We start from the raw sequence: 23,431 nt of genomic DNA, 5'->3' as shown, positions 1-23,431 counted from the left end.
TTCTTATTTTCTCAGATTAAGAAATGTTACTAATTAGAATTTGCAGTATTATTGTTAAATTAAATGGCATTAGAAGCACAGTACTCTAAAAGGGATTAGACTAGCCAAGCTCAGACGTATTCCTGGGACTCCAGAATTTCCCTGCATTGGGAATGTCTAAGTATTTCTTTGAGGATATTTAAAAGCTGTGTAGGAGTACCATGGCATGCAGGAGGGCTGCAGAGAACATGCCAGAGTTTGCATGTGAAGGGTTAAAGAGTCACAGCACTATCAGGCTCAAGGAGCAGGGTGTTTGTGGAAGTGACCCTGCTGCTTTGGCTCTCTTGTTTGCAGGGTCCCAGGAGTGCTGGAATTGCCTCCTGCTAGCGCAGGCAAAGGATGCAGCTCTCCTTACCCGGCCACCAGGCTTGCAACCCCTTGCCTTCCTGCAGCTTCTTTCTCATAACTTCTCCTGCCTCCTCCTCCTCTTTATATATTCATGAAGCTGTACAGACAGGGGAGGAGAGGAATAAATAAAAGCTGAGCAAAGTGAAACTCCAGTACAGGAAGGGGAACTCTGTGTGCTGGCTGGGCTGGCTCACGCCTTGTTTGGCACAGCCAGGACAGAGCCTGCCTGTTTAGCTTTGGCTGTGGCAGTTTTTGCTTACAAGAAAAAACTGTTCCCTGCACTCTCCAATTGCAGTTGGATGAGCTCTGGATGCAAGGAGGAGAAAAAATAACAGTAAGTGAGTCAGTCTCAGTAGGGCTGTCATAGTGCCTTTTAGGGAGTTTCTCTCTCCAGGTTCAGAGCCAGGCCTGATGTCAGCAAGTCTTCATCTTGTGGGACCAGCTGATGGGGCAGAGGCAGAGAGGGGTGGAAGAGCCTAAGCAAAGCTGTGAGTAGAGAAGAGGCTAGAAGCAGAAGGCATGTGTGCAAGCAGGATGTAATATATAATTCACAGGGGACCATTTCAAAATGCTGAGTCTTTCTCCAGCCTGCTTTGGACTAGTGGGATTGGTGTTGAGGGTCACTGAAGCCTGGTATTGGAATGTTATATTACAGCTGTGCTTTTTCAGGGAAAAGGCAGAGACCTCCGAGTTCACATGTGCCTGTCTTCTGTGATTTACATGCTCCTACTATTCTCATATTCTCCCTTCCTGTCTCATTCTCTGGGATTGCAAAAAAGGGACATGCTCCAACTGCTACAGGGGAGTCTTTTTGACTGTAGGGAGCCAGGATGTGCATAGCTCTGCAATTCTGCACAGCCTATGCACTCACAAAAGCACCTCCCCAAGTGCTTTGTCCCCAGCTTCTCTCACTTGCACTGTCACCAGTGCCCCACATGCTGAGGGGGCTTCACTCTAGCTTGCAAGCCAGAGTCCTTACCTTACCAGTCCTTGGCCCTAGGGACAGACCTTCACCACATTGCAGGTCCATGTGATGTGTTATCAGCCTCATCCTATGCGGCACTCCTTCCTCCCTGCCCTGCCACCAACCTTGCACTGTGTCAACAAAATCACAAAACCTTGAATACAGGAGGTGATGGTACCACAGTATCACATTAACCCACTACTTTTGCAGGATAGAACAGCAGTTTAGTGACTCAGTGTGTCATCACTAAAATTTCACTGTCTGATGTGCGCTTATACACTGATTTATTTATTTATTTTTCCAGGTGCAGCTCTAAGATGAAGCTTCCATCTGGGCAAAGCATAAGGCTGGTATACCTTCTGCTGAATCTGGCTTCTTTCTGTCTCCCCAACCCACTCTGGAAGGACAGAGACTCACTAATGCAGGAGGAAAAAGCCCATCAGACAGGTGGTAATTTGGTGCTGAACAAACAGGAACAGCAGCTCAGTACAAAGCTTGTAAGCCTCAAGAAGAAGGAGGTCGCTACAGCCATGAATACAGGCCTGTTCCCTCCAAGCATGCACTTCTTTCAGGCCAAAAGCCTCATTGATCAAAGCACAGTGTTCAGCACATTAAAGCGCATGCCAAAAGGTAGGCTCTGGCGTACGGGTTCCTGGTCCTATCCACCCTTCCCCTGTTATTGTCTACGTTAAAGCTAGGATGATGTACAAGATGTGGCAAACCTCTGATCATAAGCAAACTTACAAGAGCTGTGAACAGTACTGACTGGATCCCAGGGAGGGTTCTGTTGCGTAGCCTTGGGATAGGAGCAAACAAACAGGAAATGGGGATGGATTGCTCAGTTGGTTAGCACGTGGTGCTAGTAATGCCAAGGTCGTGGGTTTGATCCCCGAATGGGCCACTCATTTGAGGGTTGGACTAGATGATCTCCAGAGTTCTCTTCCAACATTACCAATTCTATGATTCTATGGATTGGATGAATACATGTTTCCAACAATGGCAGCACTTATAATAACTTAGCTGAGATTGCTGCATCCCCCAGTACACTTGTTTTATAGCCAGTTATGTAGTTGATCTGCAAGTCTACTGGAAGTCTGAAGGTATCAGAGGAGAAAGGTGTGACCTCTAATACTGCAAGCTTTTACTAACTGAATGTAAGTCAAAGCCTCTGTTGATGTGATCTGTAGAACATAAAACAACAACAACAACAACAAACTAATGTATTCTTTTGATCAATCTTTCTTAATCAAGTTATCTTCTGCCCACTTATGGGAGACCTCTGCTTATAAAGCCAAGCATCTGTCCTATTGCCTTTTGTCCAGACACTTTCTCCCTTGTTGTTGTTCAGCAAATCATCTGCTAATGGACTACCATGCTCTACACCAGAAGTGGCTTCTTTATACTCCACAGCACACAAAGTTTTTAAGGCATTTGGGACAATTTAGGTTGCATACCAGCATGAGATTGTCTGATACATTTATCATATCCTATGCATCCTTCATTGAGCACCTGGAACACAGCAGCATTTGAAGTCACAGCTCTCCAGGGTACACAGGAGAGTGGGAAAGGATATTTTTAGCTATGTGGAAATCTAAGTCACCTAAGCTGGGCTTCAGGGAGGCAGACATCTCCACGTCTGAACTGCTGACAGTTCAGTGGAGAGGCAGGATATCAAGCAGTTGCAGTATGTAGACCTTGAGTCCTGACTGATTTCTCCCTGCACATCTTTGGTTTAGTGAGGAAGTATTTGAAAGAGGTGCCTTCTTTAACTAAAGGTAAGAGGCACTCGGTGAAAATTGTCAACACCCCTACTACTCTGGATGATACACTCACCTTTCTAGAGGCAATCCCATAGCCTTGCCCACGGAGCTCGCTGGCAATAGGCTGGTGACTACATTCAGCACAGTCAACAGGTCAGCTCCTCTGCAAGAGGGCTTCTCATCTGCAAGACCATGATACTAGTGCTTGGATAAGAACTGTCTAGCTCCCCTCCCAGTCTGATGTGGCTCCCTGGCTTGCAGCATCCTGACTAGTTACCATAAGTGCTTGGGATGTCAGCATGGCCATTATCCGTTCACCAGAATTGGGTGGTAAGGAATTTAAAGGCAACCCTCTGTCTTCCTCAAACAGGGTACTTTGAATACCCAGAGGGAAGCAGAGAAAACTTAATACTTTCCAATCCAAGAGATATTAAAATAGGTTCTGATAGCCCTTGTAAGAACTGCAAGCTTTTTAGGGTTAGAGCACATTCTTTTAATTGCTTGTGTAGAACGTAGTCTTATGAGGCCTCAATCTTGAGTAGAACCTCCAGGAATTACTGTTGTTTCAAATACTACTGTAATAGCTATTGCTGCTCACATAGCGAAAAGGATGGTACTGTAAGTGACAGGAGGCTCAACTTTGGACAACCTGCTTTTACAGACACAGCCTGTTGCTCTAGCTCTGGTGAGAGCAGTCCCTGCCATCACCCAGTAGCTTAACTGTCAGACCTTTTATGATGACTGATTATCAACTTACTTGTCTTGATGTTTCAGTTTGTCTACCACCACGTGACAACTAGTCTTCTGTTCCTGCTGCTTATTCTCCCTCCCTGTTCTTAAGTGGGTCAAACCCATTTTTGATTACAAGGTCTCCCCTAGACCAATAATATGCATATCTGTAAGACTAGCTTCTTCTAGTATAGCATCTCCCATCTACAGAGGGAAAGTTTAGTTCAAGCAACAGTGTAAGAAGTCTCTGCAAGAGAACAGATTTTGGCAGTACAAAAGGAGGCACTGAACAAGGTGAGCATATAGAAATTTCCTATGCCAGGAAGGCTCAGAAAGTTGCCAACATACTGCACAGTAACAGAGCTTCCCAGAGGCACATGGTGCTGGTCAGCAGCAGATGTACACTGTATTTGATAAGGGGTAGAGGTGGATGCTCCTTCTGCATCTGACTAATTTCCCAGTGCCTCATGATCTGGGATTTTGGTGTAGGCCAGAGATTCCAAAGAGATGAAAGAAGGACACAGATGCAAAAATTGATGCTGAGACTCAAACAGCTTAGATACAGAGGCTTGGTGCAGTCTGCCTGGTAGCCAGCATGCCTTTGAATGGCTGCCTACTGTGAAAGCTCCTCTTTAAATAAGTGGGGCCTGTGCCAGCTCACAGCAAAGTCTGTCTGAAAGACCTTTAATAACTCAGAGAATTTTCCATCCCAGTGGAGAAGTAGAGCTCCCTACTGATTTCCTCCCTGCCTCTTCTCCCAGTGAGCTGTCATGCTCTGCCTGCCCTCTGTTTGATGTGAAGTGGGCCACATCCCCCAGCAGAGAGGAGGCAGAGCAGCCACTCAGTCTCACTGGTGGGAGAGATCAGTCATGACTATCTAGAAGCATTTCCAGATGCCCCAGGAGGAGCAAGCTTGAACTATTACCACATTAAAGCTGCTTTCCTTCTCTTCAGCTGCCTTGTCTCATTAGAGTTGCTTTTCCTCTCACCAGGTGCTGTCTTACACCTGCATGACTACGCCATCTTGAGTGTAGACTGGCTGGTTTACAATGCCACCTATATGCCCAACTGCTACATCTGCTTCACACGCACAGGCACAGTGCGGTTTAGGTTTTCCAAGCCTCACCCTCCTCAACCCACGCCAGTCCAGTGCTCCGAGTGGGTGTTGCTGGAGACATACCGAAAGCAGTTGCCCAATGTGACCAAGTTCGATAACAGGTGAGTGAAAAGGAGTTGCAAGCTACTTCATAGTAGCATTACATAGCTGGCAGGATCATTTTGGTGCACCTTTCCCATCTGCTTGCTGCTCTGAAAGCAGGGTGCTTCATTTAAAGCTGTGTAGGCAGAACAAGTGAATAACAACCTAAGAACATGAAAGATGCAGCATTAAGTTTACTAGAATTACAGAGTATCAAAATTGAAGTTTCCTGTGCACTCTTGCTTTGGAGCTTTACACAGACAGGGTTGAACACAGTGGTTTAAGTAGTTTTATGCCACCTGCCCCTACCTTCCCTCAGCACCTATATTGGAGAGACTTCCAGCATAGTATAGGGCTGCATGGTAAAGGACTTTGTCTCCTCTGTTGAGGTAACCAAAAAAATAAGTAACCAGTAAGGCAGAACATCACCAAAGAGCAGGAAGTCAGGTAGCTAAGCAATTAGTCTCTCCCTCTACAGCAATAAAGTCATTTTTTAAGTCATTACTTTGCCACAGGGCAGGAAGTTGGACAAACTACTTAAGTTAAAGTTATTGTAGTAACAAACAAACAACTCCCCCGCCCCATCAACCCCTTACTTCCTAAATGCTCACTTTGAAACCAGCTAGGACTCACCATGCTCAAGCACAGGGCACTCATTCCTTGTAAGAACCTCAGGCACCAGGAACTGCATACAGCCCCTATGCCTGGCAGCATATTCCGCTCAATACCTGCCTGCTAACAGAGCTTCCCTCCACACTAACAGGCCCTCCTATAGCTATCTAGGAGGTCTTACATCAAACTACTTCCTCCAAAGCATCATCTACTCCTAAGAACTCCTTTCTCTGGGGATTGCAGCCTTTTATCAGGATCAGGTGTTTGCTGGTTGCCCAGCAGCTGCCCAGCATTTAATTACTTACAGGTGGGTGGGAAGAGCCTGGATCCCCCTCCGGAAGGAGGTGACAGGAGGATGGAGACCTGTCTCCCTACTGAGGGGCCATTCAGCCTTTGACAAAGACCTGCTGAAAAGACCAGGAGGCAGTGTGTAGTTCTGAGTTGCATTTTGGGGGCTGGATGGCATGTGCTAAATAATGCATGAAGGCAGACACTGAGTAATGAGGACAAAGAAAAATATTGAGTAGCAATTCATTCAGAGAGCACTGCTGTCCACTGAGCTCAGGGAAGCTGGGTCCTGTGGAAAAAAATAGTATGTGGTATAATGTAATTAAAGATGGTATTGTGGTGCTGACACACAAGGAGAAGGCTGGACTAAGGCCATGTGGTGAACCTAATTACAGCATTTCCTAAGTGAAACTTCTTGGCTTTTACTGTAGCACTCTTTGGTGAGCTTGTGAGTATGCGTGCTTTTAAGTAGAAACTATTTAAGTCTCAGGAAGCTGGTACCCCCTCCTCATGCAGTCTGACCGGGCTCTGTGCCCTGCAGATCCGGGAAGCAGGTTGGGTTGGGCTAACAAGCTCTGTTGGGATGGCATTGCCTTCCCTCCTTCATAAACACAAAGTGGACTTCTGCTTCTGGGTAAGGCAGAGAGAGCTGACTCTCCTGGGCACCCACTGCTCCTCTGCAGATTCCTTTGCAGCCTGTTCCTTAGTAGACACCTATTTCCAGGAGGCCAAAAACCATTCCTAAATCCTAGACTAGTACCCAGGGATTAGATCAAAATAGGCTGAGACCAAAGTCTGAGCACTTCCAGAATGGAAGGAAAATGGACTCCCCACCTTTTCTACACAAAGGCACAGCTGCCCTGACGTGTAATGGAAGAAATAATATCCAGTGAGAAATCACTTATGCGCTTCTAAAGAGAAAACTGTTTTCCCATTAGTTCCTTTCCATTTCAACTGGGAGTGATGAGGAAAGAAATACCATGGCACCAGCCCTCTTCAGCTCCACCAGGAGACCCATAAATAATGTGCAAGAGATTAGATTTTGAAATAGCTTCACTTTCTTGAGGCACAAGCAATCACACTGGCTATTTTGGAACTTCTTAGAAGGAAGCCTTCATTGTATTTAGTTTTAGTTGTATTTACGTAGTGTGATGTCTCTTCCTGGCTGAGGCTAGGTGACATGACATCCTACAGAGGAATGAGGGTGGAGCTGTGTATGGCTTGATTCCCTATAGTCCTATTTGGGTCCTGAAGTAATATCATCATGTTCCTCTTGTATTATTTATCAATAATGTCTAGTAACTGCAAGTCAAAGCAGGACTTCATAGTGGTAGGTACTGTACAATACAGGACACAGACCCTGCTACACAAGTCTGACCAAGAGTGGAAAGGGAAACTGAGGCAGAGACCAACAAAGTGATTTTCCTCAGCAAGTGTTAGAGCGAAGTACAAAAATCTAGTTCTCTTGCATCCTTGTTGTGCAGACTTATTTATTTATGTTGTATTTTGAGTATTTTGAAGTTGGAAAGGAGTCATTGTACATAATGTGCAGGCACATGAACAACAGCTACATTGAGGCACTTCCCCTCCTATTTTGATCTAATCCCTGGGTACTAATCTAGGGGTTAGGAATGTTTTTTGGCTGCCTGGAAATAGGTCTCTAGCCAGGAATAGGCCCCAATCTGTTCTGCTTCTCAGTTTCTGGAAACTCTCCCAGTCTCTTGAACATGTGCATCCCAGGCTACCTCTTTCCTGCACTCCTCTTTGCCCTTGAGCACTGACAAACTGAGAGAAAGCAGATGTCAGAGGAAGGAAGGGATGGATAGTTGGATGGTTTCAAGAAAGTATCAGTGGAATATGGCAGAAAGGAAGGGTTCTCATGCAAGATAGTGCGGCTCAGCAAATGTGAAGGGAACAATGAGACCGTTTCCTAGAGGATGCACCTCCTTCACCTTACTACATTCCTGATCACCAAACGCAAAGGAGTGAGATAGGTACCATTTCATTTTTGTTGTTTTTATTTTTAAGTTTGTGTGTGTGTGTGTATGTGTGTTTATGCTGAAAGTCTTTTTGTTTATTTACCTCAAAAGAAGTTTTCATCATTCATATTCAAAACACAAGTCCAATGGGCCAAGACCCGTGAGTATTCTGTTACTGGTAAACTTCCAAAATGATGCTATCACAAGAGTCAAGAGACTGTGGGCTCGGAAAAAGAGAAAGGAAGGGAAGTTTGCTCTGACAGTTAAAAAGATTTCCTCATTTATGTTACAATTAATTATGATATAAGAGAATGCCATTTGCTTCCTCGAGATGCAGTGTAATTGCCACTGTTTGTAAAGCCAGAGCTCACAATCACCATGCTGCAATATATCTAAGGAAACAGCATTGATATTCCAGATATCTGTGAAATAACCTCCCTGCTAGTAGCCCAGGGATTAAGGCTGTGCCCAGCAGTTCAGCTCTTGTGGCCCAGTGGAGCTCTCTATCATACGGATGAAGTCATCTGTGAGGGAGCTGACACAGAGGCCAGGTCTAGGCAGTGGAGAGAATTCCCCTGGGTGCTAACGGCTGCCCAGACCTCCAGCAACTTCCCCTTCATGTCTTCTGACTTGCCCTAGCCAACAGAAAAATAGGGCAGCATGTACATTACAAAAAAAAAAAAAAAAAAAAAAAAAGAAAAAGAAAAAAAAAGAAAAAAAATCCACTACAGAAACAAAACACTGTACTCCCTCTACGAGTCTCCCCTTGGGGAGAAGAAGAGAGGAAGAGAGAGAACGAATGAACCACATGTGACAGATGTTAGTCACACTATTTAATGCATCACTGGAAGACATTCAGATACTACGGTGAGGAGAGTGCTATAATTACCCATATAGAATAGAAAAGAAGCAGGAAAAAAAACACCTTTAAAAAACAGGAAGAAGCAACCTTTCACTCTGATATTATACAGCGCAAAGAAACAAAGCAGTTAGAATAAAAAACAGGAAAAAAGAAAGCAAAAACAGTCAAAAATAAATAATCCTTAGCTGGTCATTCTAGTTGTGCCCCTTTGGGCATATGCATTGCGATAACATTGTTCACTGCATATATGATATGACATGGAAAGCTATTTGTAGTCTGCACCTGATCACTGAATAAGTTCCATTCCAGAAAATAAGCAAAAATGTATTTATGAAGCTTTGCTTCATCTGCATCAACTACTCCCGGTACAAAATTATCAGCCTGGACCCTTAGGAGATTATCCTGTTATCAAACATGGATCACTGTTACCTAATAAATCTTCACAGTTCTAAGGATCAATAATCAGTCTCAAAGGAAGGGGGATCATAAAAAACATTATATGATTTATGTGCTTTTAGGAGCAGGGTGGTGTGGGAATTTATTGCTGTATCTAGCCCAAGAGCACAGGCTGAGTAAACAACCCCAAGTTTGCCCTGCTAGATTTAAAAATAAGGAGCGGAGCACTGAGTGCTCTTTGTTGAATGAGTCTGTTCTCATGGACAATGGGAAAAAATAGTTGGATCCCAAGCAACTGTTGGTCCTTATCTAAACGAAGCTCTAGATGGTGGCGAGAATAGGCTTGCAAGATCTTTTGATCCACGCGGAGGTTTTTCCCGCAGTGTTTCCAGCACTAAAGGGAGAAATGCCCCGCTCGCCCTGCTGCTCCAGGCCGGCGATCTCTGCTGCTGTGCGGGGCCTGTGAGGAGCCCCCGCGGCCAGGCCCAGGCAGGAGCGTGGGAGCAAGGCCAGGCGAGGAAGGGAGTGGAAAAGTTGGTTTGAACGGGACTGCTGCGCGTGTTTTCCCAGAGGCTTGGTTGCGTAGCCCGAGCTCTTCCCACACAAAATCTTTTCTCCCCTCCCTGCCGAGCTGGCGCACACCCGCTCCGCTTGAGGCCAATCTCCGACTGCGCTCTGTCAGTCAGATAAGCTCTTTAAAGATGCCCCTGGCTCCTGCATTCCTGGTTTCTAGGGTGATGCTACAATGTCACTCCTCAGTGCTCCCCCAAACATGTCTAAAATGCCAAACGCCACTGCAGGCCGCAGTACAAAATACTACACATGTGCCTCCCTGGTTATGGTTCAGTTCCTTTCCATTTTGTTGCATTGTTTACTGAATAGTATCTGGGGTTGCCCAGTGTTGTGTGATAATGGACCGAAAGGCCCCATTGTAATGTGCAAGAGGGCAGAGCTAAAGTTGCTGTGGAAACCTTAACTCTGAATATCCTGACTGTTGTGCATTTAAAATCTCATCCTCAATGTGGTACAAATGTCTCTGTTTATATACAGTTTTGTTTCTAAAAGTGTTCCCAGCAGACAGATTAAATGAAGAAATGAAACTACAACTGCTGGAAGAGGGTCCTCGGAGAGCCAAAGAGCAGCCAGTACACAGATGCTGGGAGAACAGCTCCATTTTATGCTCCGAATGGAGGATCTCCAAAGGAGTGTCCCTACCCAAGATGCCTTCGTTTATAAGTTTGGACCAGATCACACTTTAGATCTCTAAGAGGGAGATTTTTAATTGAATCCACAGAAGCCTCTTGGAATGAGATAATACAAGCACAAATCAAACCCACATCTCCTATATAACAGAGCAGAGTACTGTGGTAGGATGAGGGGCAAAACATCAAAGACAAAACATTATTAAAGATCAGTAGCAGTTATCAAAGAGAAACCATATACTTGGATGAAAGATGAAGCTTGGCCGAAGGTATTTCTATCTGAACCTGCATAGTCTCTGAGACTAGATAAACATCAGGCCTAGTAGGATTGGTAAGACCGTGAGCCTCAAGCACCCTTCTGTGTAACTAACACTGATGGCTTAGTTGTCCACCCAGGAATGAAGTTAATTGCTCCCTGTATTGCCATTTAAACTTTGCTTTCCAGCATGAGAAATTTCTTATAAAATCTTGTGGGCCAACTTAAAAAGTGAGGACACCTACTGCCGGAGGAAAAGTTTCAGGCAGAATGAAAGCTATAAGCTTTCCCGCAGACAGACTTTCACCCTGTCCAAAATGCAAATGCTCACCTACAGCTACACCCACAACTCAACAACAATACAATTACTGATTCCAATTACTGGTTCCCTCAAACTCTACTTGATAAAACAACCTGCTCCCTCTCTGGATTTCTTGAAGAGGCTTACATTCCAGTAGAGTCTATGAAAAGAATAAATATATTTCCTGCCCCTCTACTCAGCCCTGGTGAGGCCTCATCTCGAGTACTGTGTCCAGTTCTGGGCTCCCCATTACAAGAGAGACATGGAGCTACTGGAGAGAGTCCAGTGTAGGGCTGCGAAGATGATCAGAAGGCTGGAGCATCTGCCCTCTGAGGAACGGCTGCGAGAGCTGGGCCTCTTCAGCCTGGGGAAGAGAAGACTGAGGGAGGATCTTATCAACGTGTATAAGTACCTGAAGGGAGGGTGTCAAGGGGATGGCAACAAACTCTTTTCAGTTGTCCCATGCGACAGGACCAGAGGCAATGGGCAAAAACTGAACCACAGGAAGTTCCGCCTGAACGTGAGGAGGAATTTCTTCACTGTGAGAGTGACGGAGCTCTGGAACAGGTTGCCCAGAGAGGCTGTGGAGTCTCCTTCTCTGGAGATATTCAAAGCCCACCTGGATGCAACCCTGTCTAACATGCTCTAGGTGACCCTGCTTGAGCAAGGGGGCTGGACTAGATGATCTTCAGAGGTCCCTTCCAACCCTGCCAATTCTATGATTGCCATCTCAGTAAGAAAAAGACAGGACCCACAATTCTTATCAGTTATTTCCCAGCAGACAATCTGAAAAAGTTATCAGCAAGTCACAAGCTTTCATTTAATGGGCATTGCACCTTTGTTTCACTAGGGGGGAAAAAGGATTTCTGATTCACAGTCATTTTTCCTCTGCTTATTTTAGATGACACATTTTGATGACACAAAGGTACCAGGGAAAGTTTTAGGTTTAGTAAGCAGGCTGGTGGATACCAGTACTCTGGTGTCTCCTGAACACTACCTGCCTTTAGATGGTAAATAGAGGCACTGATGTGATAACTTTTTGCATGCATTTAAGATGTTTGGGAAAATATATTGTCTGCAGAAGTAAGGTATTAGGTTACTCTTGGATTAAGAGTTCTCCTGGGTAGGAGAGTGCAATTCTTATGATATAAAGTCATCACACTTCCTTTTGTAACTCCTATATTACTCTTTGAGTTTTTACCCTCAAAAAGGAATGGGCAAGTACTTTGCATGTCTAGTTGTAAGCTGCATGGAGCTTAATGTCTAAGGTACGACTTTTTATGGGTCAGAGGGCACAGCTATTATCTGTACCAATCATTAAACATAAATATATTAGACTATATAATTTTAAAGTAAATATAGGGTAAATATAGGTGGTAGAAAACCTATCTGAATGCATCATAGTTGCACCAGTTATATAGTACATTTGATGGTATAATAGTGCCGACAGGCTCCAAGTTAGGCATTGAGCCCTTGTTGTGGTAGGACTGGCTTTTCACCTCTTCCTGATCCTCCGCAACATGCATGCCTTCTTCAGAACAGTTGGGCTGTGCTGCCTTACTTCATCTGAGATGGTATGGATGGGAGACTGTCATGTCTGCAAAGCTGTGTCTCTGATAATAAAACTCACACCTATCTTGGAGGAATCCTATTTCCTCCTGTAGAAGTTACCCAAGTTGCCAGCTGGTGGCTTTTGGTATACTGAAAGCCAGTTGATTTGTTTGATCTTCTAATTCTTCCTCTTCCCTTCACCCTTTTCTATAGCTTGCTGAGAAACTTGACCCTGGTGACAGATGCCCCTGAGCTGGCCTATCCTTCTCAGGCTTACATTTGGAGAAGATTTGAAGAAGTCTTTCTCATTGCCTCTGGCCTTATCTGCTATGCACCTGTGTTCAAGGCCTATTTCTACCAGGGCCTGCTGGAACTCTATGAGGATAACATACAGTATGTTGAGATAAGAGCTCTCCTGCCTGCGGTACATATTTTTTGGCTTCTCTAGTACTCTTTTAAATCCTTCTTTCTCCCTAACTTTTCTCAAGCCCTATCCTGAATTTAGTTTTGGGGTGTTTGCATACCTGGTCTTGTAAGGATACTGGAAAAACTTTCTCATATTCAAAGGTTTTCGTTGAAGATTTGCATACTCAGGGGCTTGAAAATGAGAGGTACTTTGTTCTTACTGATTAAGGAAGATACCTACTGTGGCAACACTGCAAAACTGTGTTGTAGACTCTGACCTGTAACTGTGTCTAATATTCCTGGTTGGGAAGATATTTAGGATTTGTCTGCACCAGAATCACCTGTTCTGCTGTAGCTATTCTGGAATAATTTCCCATCTTGTAATATTTACATCATTTTAAATCTACAGCTTACTTCAGAATGACTTCTCTGAATAGGCTAGAATATTAACTGGCAAAACACTGTCTTCCAGAGTGTGCAGACAACCTTAAATGTTAACTCTGTGAGGTATGAACTGCTTCTTTCATAGCCATTAACACTAAAATTTGTTGATAGTAATTTGGACATTTCTCGCTGCATATGTCCTAGAGCCAGTAAGACTATCCTACAGTCCCACACTGCCCATGACACCATCCCAAGTGCCAACAGACTCCACTCCCATCTTACAGCTACGACAACTGTCACTTTCTCTGAGACAGTTTCTACATTCCAGACATGCATTTTCCATACAATCCTCCACAAAAAACTCAAAGCAGGAGATTGTGGGGGTGGATGTTTACAAGAGAGGCAAATTCCTTATCAAAATAAACAAACTAGGGCCATCACTCCTAATTACACCATTTATTTCCATCTTCTAAACAATCCATTAAAATGGGAATGAAATTGCTACATGACATCCATTTGGCAGCACCCAAGGGACACGGCAGCTGAGTACCTTGTATTGAAAGGCAGGTAGCGGCTCGCTGTGGGGAACACAGCATCCAGAGGACAGAGCAGCCACACTAATGTCTCACCGATAGTCTGACTCCAGAACGTGCCTGCCAGCAACTTACTTAAATCATTGCGTTTATGAGAAATGGCTGGCAGGCTCACACCAGCTGCAGATGACTGTCTGCAACCCAGCAACCATCGGTGCTGCTGGGGAGTCCTCCAGAGCCACCCCATCGGCAGGCAGCCAGGCATTGTTACAAATTTGGAGGCTGAGCTAGCTTTCTACGTCAACAGCTGGGGAGCGGGCTGTCTAACCTTGCCCTGTTGTGGCTCAGGCTGGCCCCGTGCAGAAACAGGGCCGTGGCATTCAGGGCTGTGGGCTGGCACGCTTTACCATGCCTGAAATGAGAATGGTGTATTAAAGGGAAAAAGAAACAAAAGGAGGGGAAGAAAACCACAGAGCTTATATGCATCTTACTTTGTTGGGAGTTGGTCACAAGCCAATTCTCCCGAACCAGCTCAGTCACCATCTGTCTTTGGGGTACCTGGAAAGAGCAAACAATAGCAGTGTCAAAATTCCTGTGCTGTGAGACAGCATGAGTGCTGGCATGCCTCCAGGTCACAGAGGTTTCCGGGCCAAGAATATCTGCGATGAAATGAGTGTGTGGGCCTGATTGGAAAATACCCTGCATTTACCGGCAGCCATTAGACATGGTTGTAATGTCTTCCGAAGGGAGGCTTGGCACAAGAGATTTGCTTCCCATCCAGGCCCTAATGCTGGTTCCAGGCATGGGAGACTCTAGAGCCCCAGGCTTGTTCACACCTAGAGCTCAAGTGTGCCACAAGGTATGCGCAGGCAGCCTGCCTGCAGCCGGGATAGCACTGTAAGGGCTGCAAGGATCCAGGAGTGTGCACGGCTCCTGGCCTCTGCAAGCAGTGCAGAGCTGGTGAGGTCAAACTGGAGATGAGAGGGAAGAAAAGCCTTTCAGAATGAAAGTCAAGGTGAGCACGGTGTGACAGGAATGATGAGATATCTGCGGACCTAGAGATCCTCTGCAAGGCTTGGGCAACAGCACTGATACTGTACAAAAGCTGGCCTTGCAGCAAAGCATGCCAGAAGCGGTAACTGAAGACAAGTAAATGAAAGTCAGGATTCAGTGGGAAACAGCAAACATTGTAGAAAAGCTCCCCCAAACCCAGCTGTGTTTGCAAATTCAGCTGTGTAAAGTCTCAGATTCCTGTGAGGAGCAGTAGTGGAAAATTCCCTTTGATAATCTGCAGCCACCCGGTGGCTCCCGGTGCCTACAAGGGGAATGCCATGCGGGGCCCGCAGGCTTAGCAACTGCAATGAATGCAAGGGAGCAGCACCAGCGGGACAATGAGAAGGTGGAATGAACTAGTTTAGGAGTAAAGAAAAAGAGAAAAGTGAAAGAGAAAAGAAAGAAAAAGAGAATGGATTGAGTGATTTTAGCCTCCATTTCTTATGAGCTCAAGGCAGTGCCTTTGTGGATTTGTAGCAATTAGGGCATGTAGGGTCTACACTCCCGCTGAAATCAGGGCAAAAGCCCTGCACATAGCCCTGGTAGTGAGGAACTCACTAAATAAGCTGATGAGACAGAGCATGCAAAAAGGATTATTTTTCCCAGTTTGCAGCCAGAGACCTGGGAAACCGTGGAAGGATTAAATGACCTACTCAAGGTCATGGAGCAAACCTCAGGCAGAGGGGAGCTGAAGTCCAGCCCAGCTAGTAGCTTATGGAGCCCAGCCCTTGCATGCTTTGGGCCTGCCTCTGCTGACAGAATGCCACCACAAGGCGCAGAGTATGTATGAGCAGCCAGACGGCTGGACAAATGCTCCAGCGTTTGATATATACATGAGTCAGAGGTCATGGCCTCCTCGGGATACCCAAGAGCACTACTTGCCATGTCTGAACTTGTGGAGGAGAAACTAGTTTCTGGTATCATATAGTAGGGAGGAAAACCACTCCTCAGTTCTTGCCAGCCAGTTAAGGTTTCAAAAAAATATATATATTCTGAAGTTTTAACTGTTTTTTTCTGCCCTGTTGCCAGGACTGCAGCAGATTGCTTCTCTGAGAGTTTTCTTCAGTTCATTTCTTCCTCCCTCTAACAAAACACTTTACTAACTCCTGTTTGCCATGTACTTCTTTGTCCTACAGGTGTACGAACTGGATGGCACTCGGCACAGTAAGTCCTGGTCCGTGGCAACATATCAGGAAGTGACCAAGCAGTTTGTGAAAGATCACCCTGACTTTGTTGGAGCAAAGATTATATTTACAGCACACAGGTAGAGGCTGAGCATGGCTAAGAGCAGTGGGGCATAACCAGCTAACTACAGTGGAGGCGGCGGTGGGGAAGACTCAGGCAGCATGAGGAGAAGCAATGCTTTCTGAGCGACAGGCTGGAAATGCTACAGTTTGTTAGCAACGCCTGCATGGGTTGTCAGACCTCGGGTACTGACTCTTGAAGCATTTCCTGGCACTCATAGGAGGTTGAGGATGAGAAATCCTCTCTACAAACCTGTGTACGTGCAGAACAACTAGGTTTAGCTGATGGCGTGTGCCTGGAGAGGCAAGCGTCTGTGAGTGCCCGGGCACAGGAATGAGTAAAGGAAAGGCTGCTTGTGTGCGTACGTGTCCAAGCTGCATGACCTCTCCTCCTGTGCCTGGACATACTCTCCCTCTTTGGAGGCTGAAGCAGTGACAGAAGTGCCCGAGTTTGGGCACTGTATTGCAAAGGTCCTTGCAGGACCCTGCAAATCCTATTCTCCCAGCAGCCTTTGTACGGTATGTTCATGCTGCTGTTTGCAGGCAGATACAAGGCTGTTCTCCAAGTCAGCCAGATGCCATGAAGTCATGTGAGGTGATCCTGAGCAAATATAACATACCTCTCAGCAGCACTTACTTGCTCCGACTCTGCATGATGAGGTTTCCTGTTCAGAGCTGGCTTGCCTCTGGCCAGCCTGGGTATGGACAGAGTGAGCTTGTGTCTGTCTGCAAAATGCACTATGATGTTCAAGTCCAATAGGGCTGAAACCTATAAAACTCTATTTAAATGCAACTGTTCTCCCACCTCCCAGCAAAATAGTAGAGAGGGAAAAGATGTTTAAACATTTTTTTTCATGCTGTTCTGTTCCCTACTTGGTATATGGGAATGCCAGTGAATCTTTGACAAGCATGCCTCAGGGTTTCTTTTCATAATATCATTTTTCTACTGCTGTTACTTTGGAGACCTGAAGCTGGATGCCAAATTCAGGAGGACCTTGCATTTTGGAAATACCACTGAGGGCCCCAGTTCACAGTTCAAACAAACCCAAAGAAGGCAGGCCTGTAGAAGTAAGCCTCTGCACTGCTCTCTCTCGCTCTTGCTGTTTAGGATGCTGAATGTTTCCCAGATTAAAGACGCCATCGTCACTGCCATGGCACTCAGAGCCCGCTTCCCAGACTTCCTGGCAGGCTTTGACCTGGTAACTGTATTTCTTCCATGACTCTGAATTAGCCTCTAGAGGTGCAATGTAACTATTTGTATATATGGTTTATGTTTCATACCAGAGCCAGATCCTCTGCTGCTCTACTGAAATCGGTGTAAATGAGTCATAAATCTTCTACTTAAGGATTTTGCTAAGGATAGTTAACAAAAAGACCTGAAAGAGTCAATTGCCTTCCCCCTAAAACACAACATGGCAATTTCAGTACAGTTGGCAACATGTACTGATTTCTAGCTGTGAGTCCCACCATCTTCCAAAGCACCTTCAAAAATATCTTTTCTCTTTCTCCTCCCCAGGTAGGCAATGAGGACGAAGGTCATTCTTTATGGGAGCTGAAGGATGCCCTGACCATCCCATATTCCTTGGGGGTCAACTTGCCATACTTTTTCCATGCTGGGGAGACTGGTAAGCATGAGGACATAAGCATCACATTATTGCTTACAGAGCCAGGAAATTAAGACTTGCAAAGCATAGAAGAAGCAAGCCTTGCTGTGTCAAAATGGGTGTATGTGTGCATGCATGTGTTTGCATGAGTATAATCTGATTTCCCTGTACTTCTCCCATATCAGCATGTTACTTAAGCATTCCTACCTGCCACCTCTCCTACCTGCTCCCTGCTTTTAACTATAGGCTTCATGTTGCTGAGCTTCTTTGCCCTGTGTATAACCTGGAGTCATGCAGCAGGAGAAATCATTGCTGGTATGACTCAGCCATTACTTCCATCTCCCATCCACAGCAGCAGCCTTTATTTTACATTTTAAGATGAAGGAATGTCTGAGCCAGCTGCAAGTCTTAGCTGAATATACTTACCAAAATAGCTGACTCTTGTCCTTCATTCCTGGGGTAGTCTGCTTATTTGGAATATATTATTCAGCCTGTTTAGGTGGGATTTAACCTACCATGCAAGACAGTTGTGTCTAACTATTGCATTGTGCTTATTAAATGTTGACATCTCTGGAGAAGATGTCTACATCTGAACTAGTCACTTTGGGCTCCCTTTATAGTCGTAAACAGTAACAGGCACTTCTAAGGTGCATTTCATTGCCTGTAAAGCAGAGGTCTAAAATAGGTCATACTCTAAAAATGATTACCTCTCTCCCTTAACTATAAAGAGAGCTCAGGGTGATTAGCTTAGCTGTAAGGGTGATACAGTGCACATCTAAAGTTAGGCAAGATTAATGAGTATCTTCGTGCTAGGCAATGTCCCAGGCAAATCTGTGTCCCTGCTGGACTGCAAAAGCAAAGTTGAAACTCAGAGCATGAGAAACTCTCTCACATTGCAATTGATACCTTTATTAACAAAACTGTCTAGCCATTTGAGAAGATATATTTCCTTATTGCACAGCAATGATTCTTATCTGTCTCTCCTCAGACTGGCAGGGCACCTCTATAGACAATAATGTGCTGGATGCTCTGCTACTGAACACCAGCCGGATTGGCCATGGACTTGCCCTCATTAAACACCCAGTAGCCAAAGATTTATCTCTGAAGAGGGATATTCCGATAGAAGTCTGTCCTATCTCCAACCAGGTATGTTGGTAAAAGCTTAGGTCTTAACTCAGGGCTTGGGACATTGGAACGGGATTCACCATAGCAACTAGGAGGAGCAGGGAGCTGGAGGGCTCCCTGCTATGACAGCTGCACTTTTTGTTGCACCCAGGTTGGCAAAGTTTTCTTTGCACATTACTCTGCTGCCTGCTATGCAGACACACTCTGTCTATGTGTAAGGTTTGTGCCACCAGTCAGCTCAAAATCTTTTAAATCCCTATCCAGAGGGGCCTGGGAAGACAGCCAGTCTTCCGTAGTGAAGACAACAAGGCCCAGAGCCAGGGAGATGCCTAGAGGCATAATGAAAAATACTTTAAAGGCAGGAGGGCCAGAGGTCAAGAAGCTGAGATGGCAAATGAGAGTCCTTTTGGTTTCACGGAATTCATAACTCTTTTGTAACACAGCTGCATGGCACACGTTGTCCCCAGGGTGCAGCAGAAGAGCTAGTCTGGAGTGAAGATGTACCCTGATACCATCTTCTGATTCCCTGTTTTTAATGTCATGGCAAATTTGTAAGAAATTGAAACACAGTCCTTGAGCCATTTGCACTCAAATTATTATAAATAAGCAAAAGTTATTCAAACCACTGTCTTTGATTTAGGGGATTAACTTAAGAGACCAATCTCCCTGTATAGTCTCTGGAGAAAGGTAAGCTCCTCCTGCAGCAATTCAGAGTAGGTGCCTAATACGCTCTGAATAGCCCTCTGGAAGCTCTTCCTCCCAGATAACTAGCAGCTGACACAGGCAACTATAGGTATGTGGTGTGATGGGTGCCACAGTGCAACCATGGGTACAGCAATAACCCGACTTGGTGTCGTCTCTCACTCTTTCTCACCGAGGTGCTGCTGTTGGTAGCTGACTTGCGGAGCCACCCTGCAGCCAGCCTCATGGCTGAAGGACACCCCATTGTGATCAGCCCCGATGATCCCCCTATCTTTGGGGCAAAGGGTGTCTCCTATGACTTCTACGAGGTGTTCATGGCCATTGGAGGGGTGAATGCTGACTTGAGGACCTTAAAACAGCTTGTACTCAACTCTATAAAGTAAGTTCTTTACCTCTCTAGGCATAGTAATTCTATGGGGAATATCAGCTTGCTGTCTGGAAACCCACTTTATTTGGATTTTGGCTCCAGAGCCTCCTCCACCACATGGACTGGGCAGATTTAATTCAAAATCTGCTCTGTCTTAGCACCTCCTCCAAGAGCAGCACATGGGATCCCCAGAATCTCCTCTGTCTATGCCCTAGAGAACCTTTCTCTAACCCAGAGTCTTAGTTTATTCTCCTTTTCCATCCTGCATGAAGTTACCTCTAGCACCTCATCCTAGGAGGGGGAGCAATGCTATGTTTTTATATCATTTGTCTATTTCTACTTGAATTTGACTTGCTCTGGTGTTTGCCATGGCCCAGTGGATAAACAAAGAAAAATGATTTGCCAGCATATAATTTGTGTGTGTTTAACCACTTTTTCTGTTTATCTGGACAGCACTGAATGTCCCAAAATAGTTTGGACGTGGTGCCCAGTGTCTTCTGGCACATTCCTAGAGTTTTGTCTGTTTGCCAAATCCCGTGCCAATCCTCATGTCAACCCCAAGCCCCCGCATGGCTGGGGAGATGACAAATACTCTTATTTCCTACTGATTTGAACTGAGTCCAGGGACAACCTCAAAGCAACAGTAGGCATGTCACTTTTGCACTAGCCACTGGGTGCTGGTCAGAGACCCTCCCAGCTAATACAGGCTGAGCTGGTTTGTCCTTGCAGTGCAGGAGTCGGTAGCTGTTGAGATCGCTGTGAGGTCTCTGGTTCCAGTATTAGCCCAGCCAACAGGAACTCAGGGCTCCCTACACTGTGTTACTCTGTGCAGCATAGATATGTCCTGTAAGGGTTAATCTGTTGCTGCTTCTTGCCGTTTCATTTTGATCACTGATCTTGAAATAGCTGCCCCCTGCCTCCTTGTCTCATACTGACTTTTCTTCTCCTCACAGATACAGTGCCATGCTACCAGAAGAGAAAGCCAAGGCCAAAGATATCTGGCAGAAAAAATGGGACCAGTTCATAGCTGACCTCTCTGATGATAGCTTTTTGAGGGAGCTTTAGAAGGGAGGAGAGCCATCTCAGAAGGCAGCTGGCAAGTCAGAGTGAGCGAAGCTTATTGCTAACGCAGAGACAGAGAGTGCTTCCTGCATAGGGCTTGAGCAGACAAGCCTCTAAGTCTCACATGGGAATGGGTGATTCTGGTAAACTAGACTTAATGCTAAGAACAAGTTGTGCTATCCTATGAAAGTCATCGACTGGAGGTAAAATGCAGTTGTGAGCCTTTGTAACAGCAACAGCAGCAACAACAACAACAAAATACCCTGCTCAAAATGACATAGTCAAAACACAATTAGAAATTGCCAGTGACCAAATCCTGACATTCTTGTTCAGGGAAAACATGGCTTCTAATTAGAGTTAGTGGGAGATTGCCAACATGAGGATCTCTGAATTTTGCCTTATCATTACAAAACGCAGACCTTGTCCGGAAACAGCTAAGACAAACATCCAGCCATTTGGGCCACTGACCTTCAGGAGAGCAAGGACTGAAAATGACTCTTGTTATGTTTAACCCTGGGCCTGCTGCCAAAATAGCACTGCTAGGTCGAAGAACCAGTCATAGGTCTGATGTCTGCTATTTCAGGACTTACCAGTGCTGCAAACAAGTTGATGGAACTGTACAAATGCTCCCAGAATGTTGAAGCTTGGTCACACAGTGATCACAAAACTAAGAAAGTGCCTCAGTTGCTGACGGTTTTTTCAAGCAGAATCCTTTTGTGTCCTCTGGTCGCATGGAAACTAAAATGCTTTTCAGCTGAGAAAAAAAAAAAAAAAAAAAGCCCACCCTCGCTTCCCAGATCCAGCTTAATTAAAACACTGCTCCTGCACAAGAACATGTTAACATAGGGCTAACCTAGTCTGATCTGCATTTATAGAAAGCTCCTTTTGATTTCTGGGGGTTCCACTGTGGGCATGCACTGCCTAAATCAAAGCACACATGTGCCCTTATTCAACTATGTCCATATCAGACAGACCTTAGTGGAAAGCCATTCTCATGCTTTGGATATCCAGTATTTTCACCTTTGTAGTTGCCAGTTCTTTGGCAGAAAAGTATTGCACCAATTACACAATAAGTAGTGTTGAGACGAGCAGATTCCCTTGCTTAGCAACATCAGAAATACTGGGGAAAGAAATAGTTTCAGGACGACTGCTTTGTATAAGGGAGATTTAAAAAGAAATCTTAACCAAGATGCTAAGCAATTTCAGCAAAATCCTTCAGCACAAATGTTGAAAGGCCACATAGCCCAACTATGCAGCCAGGATCAGCTGGAGTCTTTCTGGCTTCAGTGGAATCACACTGGTTTGCCTTGGCCAAGGAAGCTGTCATGGAGAATTTACACTTTTTCCCAATAAAAGATGTCTTCCTCCTCAGAGCCTACAACTTGCTCTGTCTGTCATTGCCTGATCTGACCAGCTCAGGCTAACTGGCTGTCTTTACATTTTCTGCTAATTGGTCCAAGCTGCCTGGCCATAGTCTTTATTTCCACCCACCTCAAGTAAAATGCAGGTGGGACAAAAGAACACTTACTGCAGAAGCTAATCAAGCTGCACAGCCTGTGTGTCCCTTGCTTGCAAAGCATTAATTTGTCCACATTTCACAGACTGCAAGTTTCCATCTAGCTATCTCAGGCAAAACCAAAACAAAAACAGAACACACTGAAGGCACCTGGACTGCAGAACACAAACCAGCAGAAAAGCAAACCACAGAAAGCAGAAAGTGGGAACCCACTGACAGATTTTGCTAAACAAGTGAGTTTAGCTCCTCATACCACTACCTCTTCCAGCTACAGATACCTCCAGATATGGCTTTCTGCCCACATGACCCACACCTTCCTCTGAAGACCAGCAACTGCTCTTTGCAAGTTAGCTGTTCAGAGGCCTTGATGCAGAGCTGGTAAGGGCAGTGAGCTTTATACTGGAGGAGGAGTCAAGAAGAAACACCTCCTCCTCTGTGGGTGCAGCATACAGGCCTCCAAGTGATGTCCCCCAGGTTGCCATTGCTTGGAGATTATAAATGGTGACTGGGGAAATGCCTTTTCTTTTACGCTGATGAGAAAAACTGCTGCAAAATGCTGAACAAGTGCTAATGAGTGACCTAAAGTCACGTCCCTCTGAGCCCTCTGGTATTTCAGCTTACTACATGTCTGTGGAGGAAGATCTTTTATTTGCTGTGAGCTGATTCTCCCTTAAGTGAGCCTCTTTGCTGCACAGTGAAGCTAATCATTAGAGACTTTGTGTGGGAGGACCTCAGGTCCCTAACACAGGTTTACCCACCTCTATTCCTTTTCTACTTCAGTGAAAAGGTTTTAGCTGTCACAGTATTGACCTGTATACTTCCTGCATGTGTTTTCTCAGGGGCTTGAACCACTGATGGCCTTTTGGTTACATGTACTTCTCCCTCCTCACTATCTGCAAGCAGGGTTAGCTCTACTGATTGCTGAAGACTTGCTGAGCTCAGCTTACCTGT

General features: G+C 45.3%; 1 protein-coding gene across 1 annotated transcript; it reads left to right on the top strand.

Moving 5' to 3' along the window:
* The first annotated feature begins 555 nt into the window (after positions 1 to 555).
* Positions 556 to 23,431, top strand: ADA2 (adenosine deaminase 2). The gene is made up of 10 exons (XM_062590646.1): positions 556 to 721; positions 1,656 to 1,981; positions 4,833 to 5,058; positions 12,699 to 12,909; positions 15,997 to 16,124; positions 17,213 to 17,303; positions 17,621 to 17,729; positions 18,697 to 18,854; positions 19,712 to 19,914; positions 20,856 to 23,431. Exons 2-10 carry the CDS (start codon positions 1,669 to 1,671, stop codon positions 20,965 to 20,967), a joined length of 1,551 nt encoding a protein of 516 aa, XP_062446630.1. The 5' UTR covers positions 556 to 721; positions 1,656 to 1,668; the 3' UTR covers positions 20,968 to 23,431.

The sequence above is a fragment of the Rhea pennata genome, chromosome 1 (genome assembly GCF_028389875.1).
Source record: "Rhea pennata isolate bPtePen1 chromosome 1, bPtePen1.pri, whole genome shotgun sequence".
NCBI lineage: Eukaryota > Metazoa > Chordata > Aves > Rheiformes > Rheidae > Rhea > Rhea pennata.
Note: the sequence above shows the minus strand (reverse complement) of the source record. Positions and strands in the feature narration are given on the sequence as shown.

Excerpts from the sequence above, each read along its gene's own strand:
- ADA2 (XM_062590646.1), top strand. The coding sequence starts at position 1,669 with ATGAAGCTTCCATCTGGGCAAAGCATAAGGCTGGTATACCTTCTGCTG. Across the intron at positions 12,910-15,996 it reads TAAGAGCTCTCCTGCCTGCG|GTGTACGAACTGGATGGCAC; the intron begins GTACATATTTTT and ends TTTGTCCTACAG. Across the intron at positions 17,304-17,620 it reads TCCTGGCAGGCTTTGACCTG|GTAGGCAATGAGGACGAAGG; the intron begins GTAACTGTATTT and ends TCTCCTCCCCAG.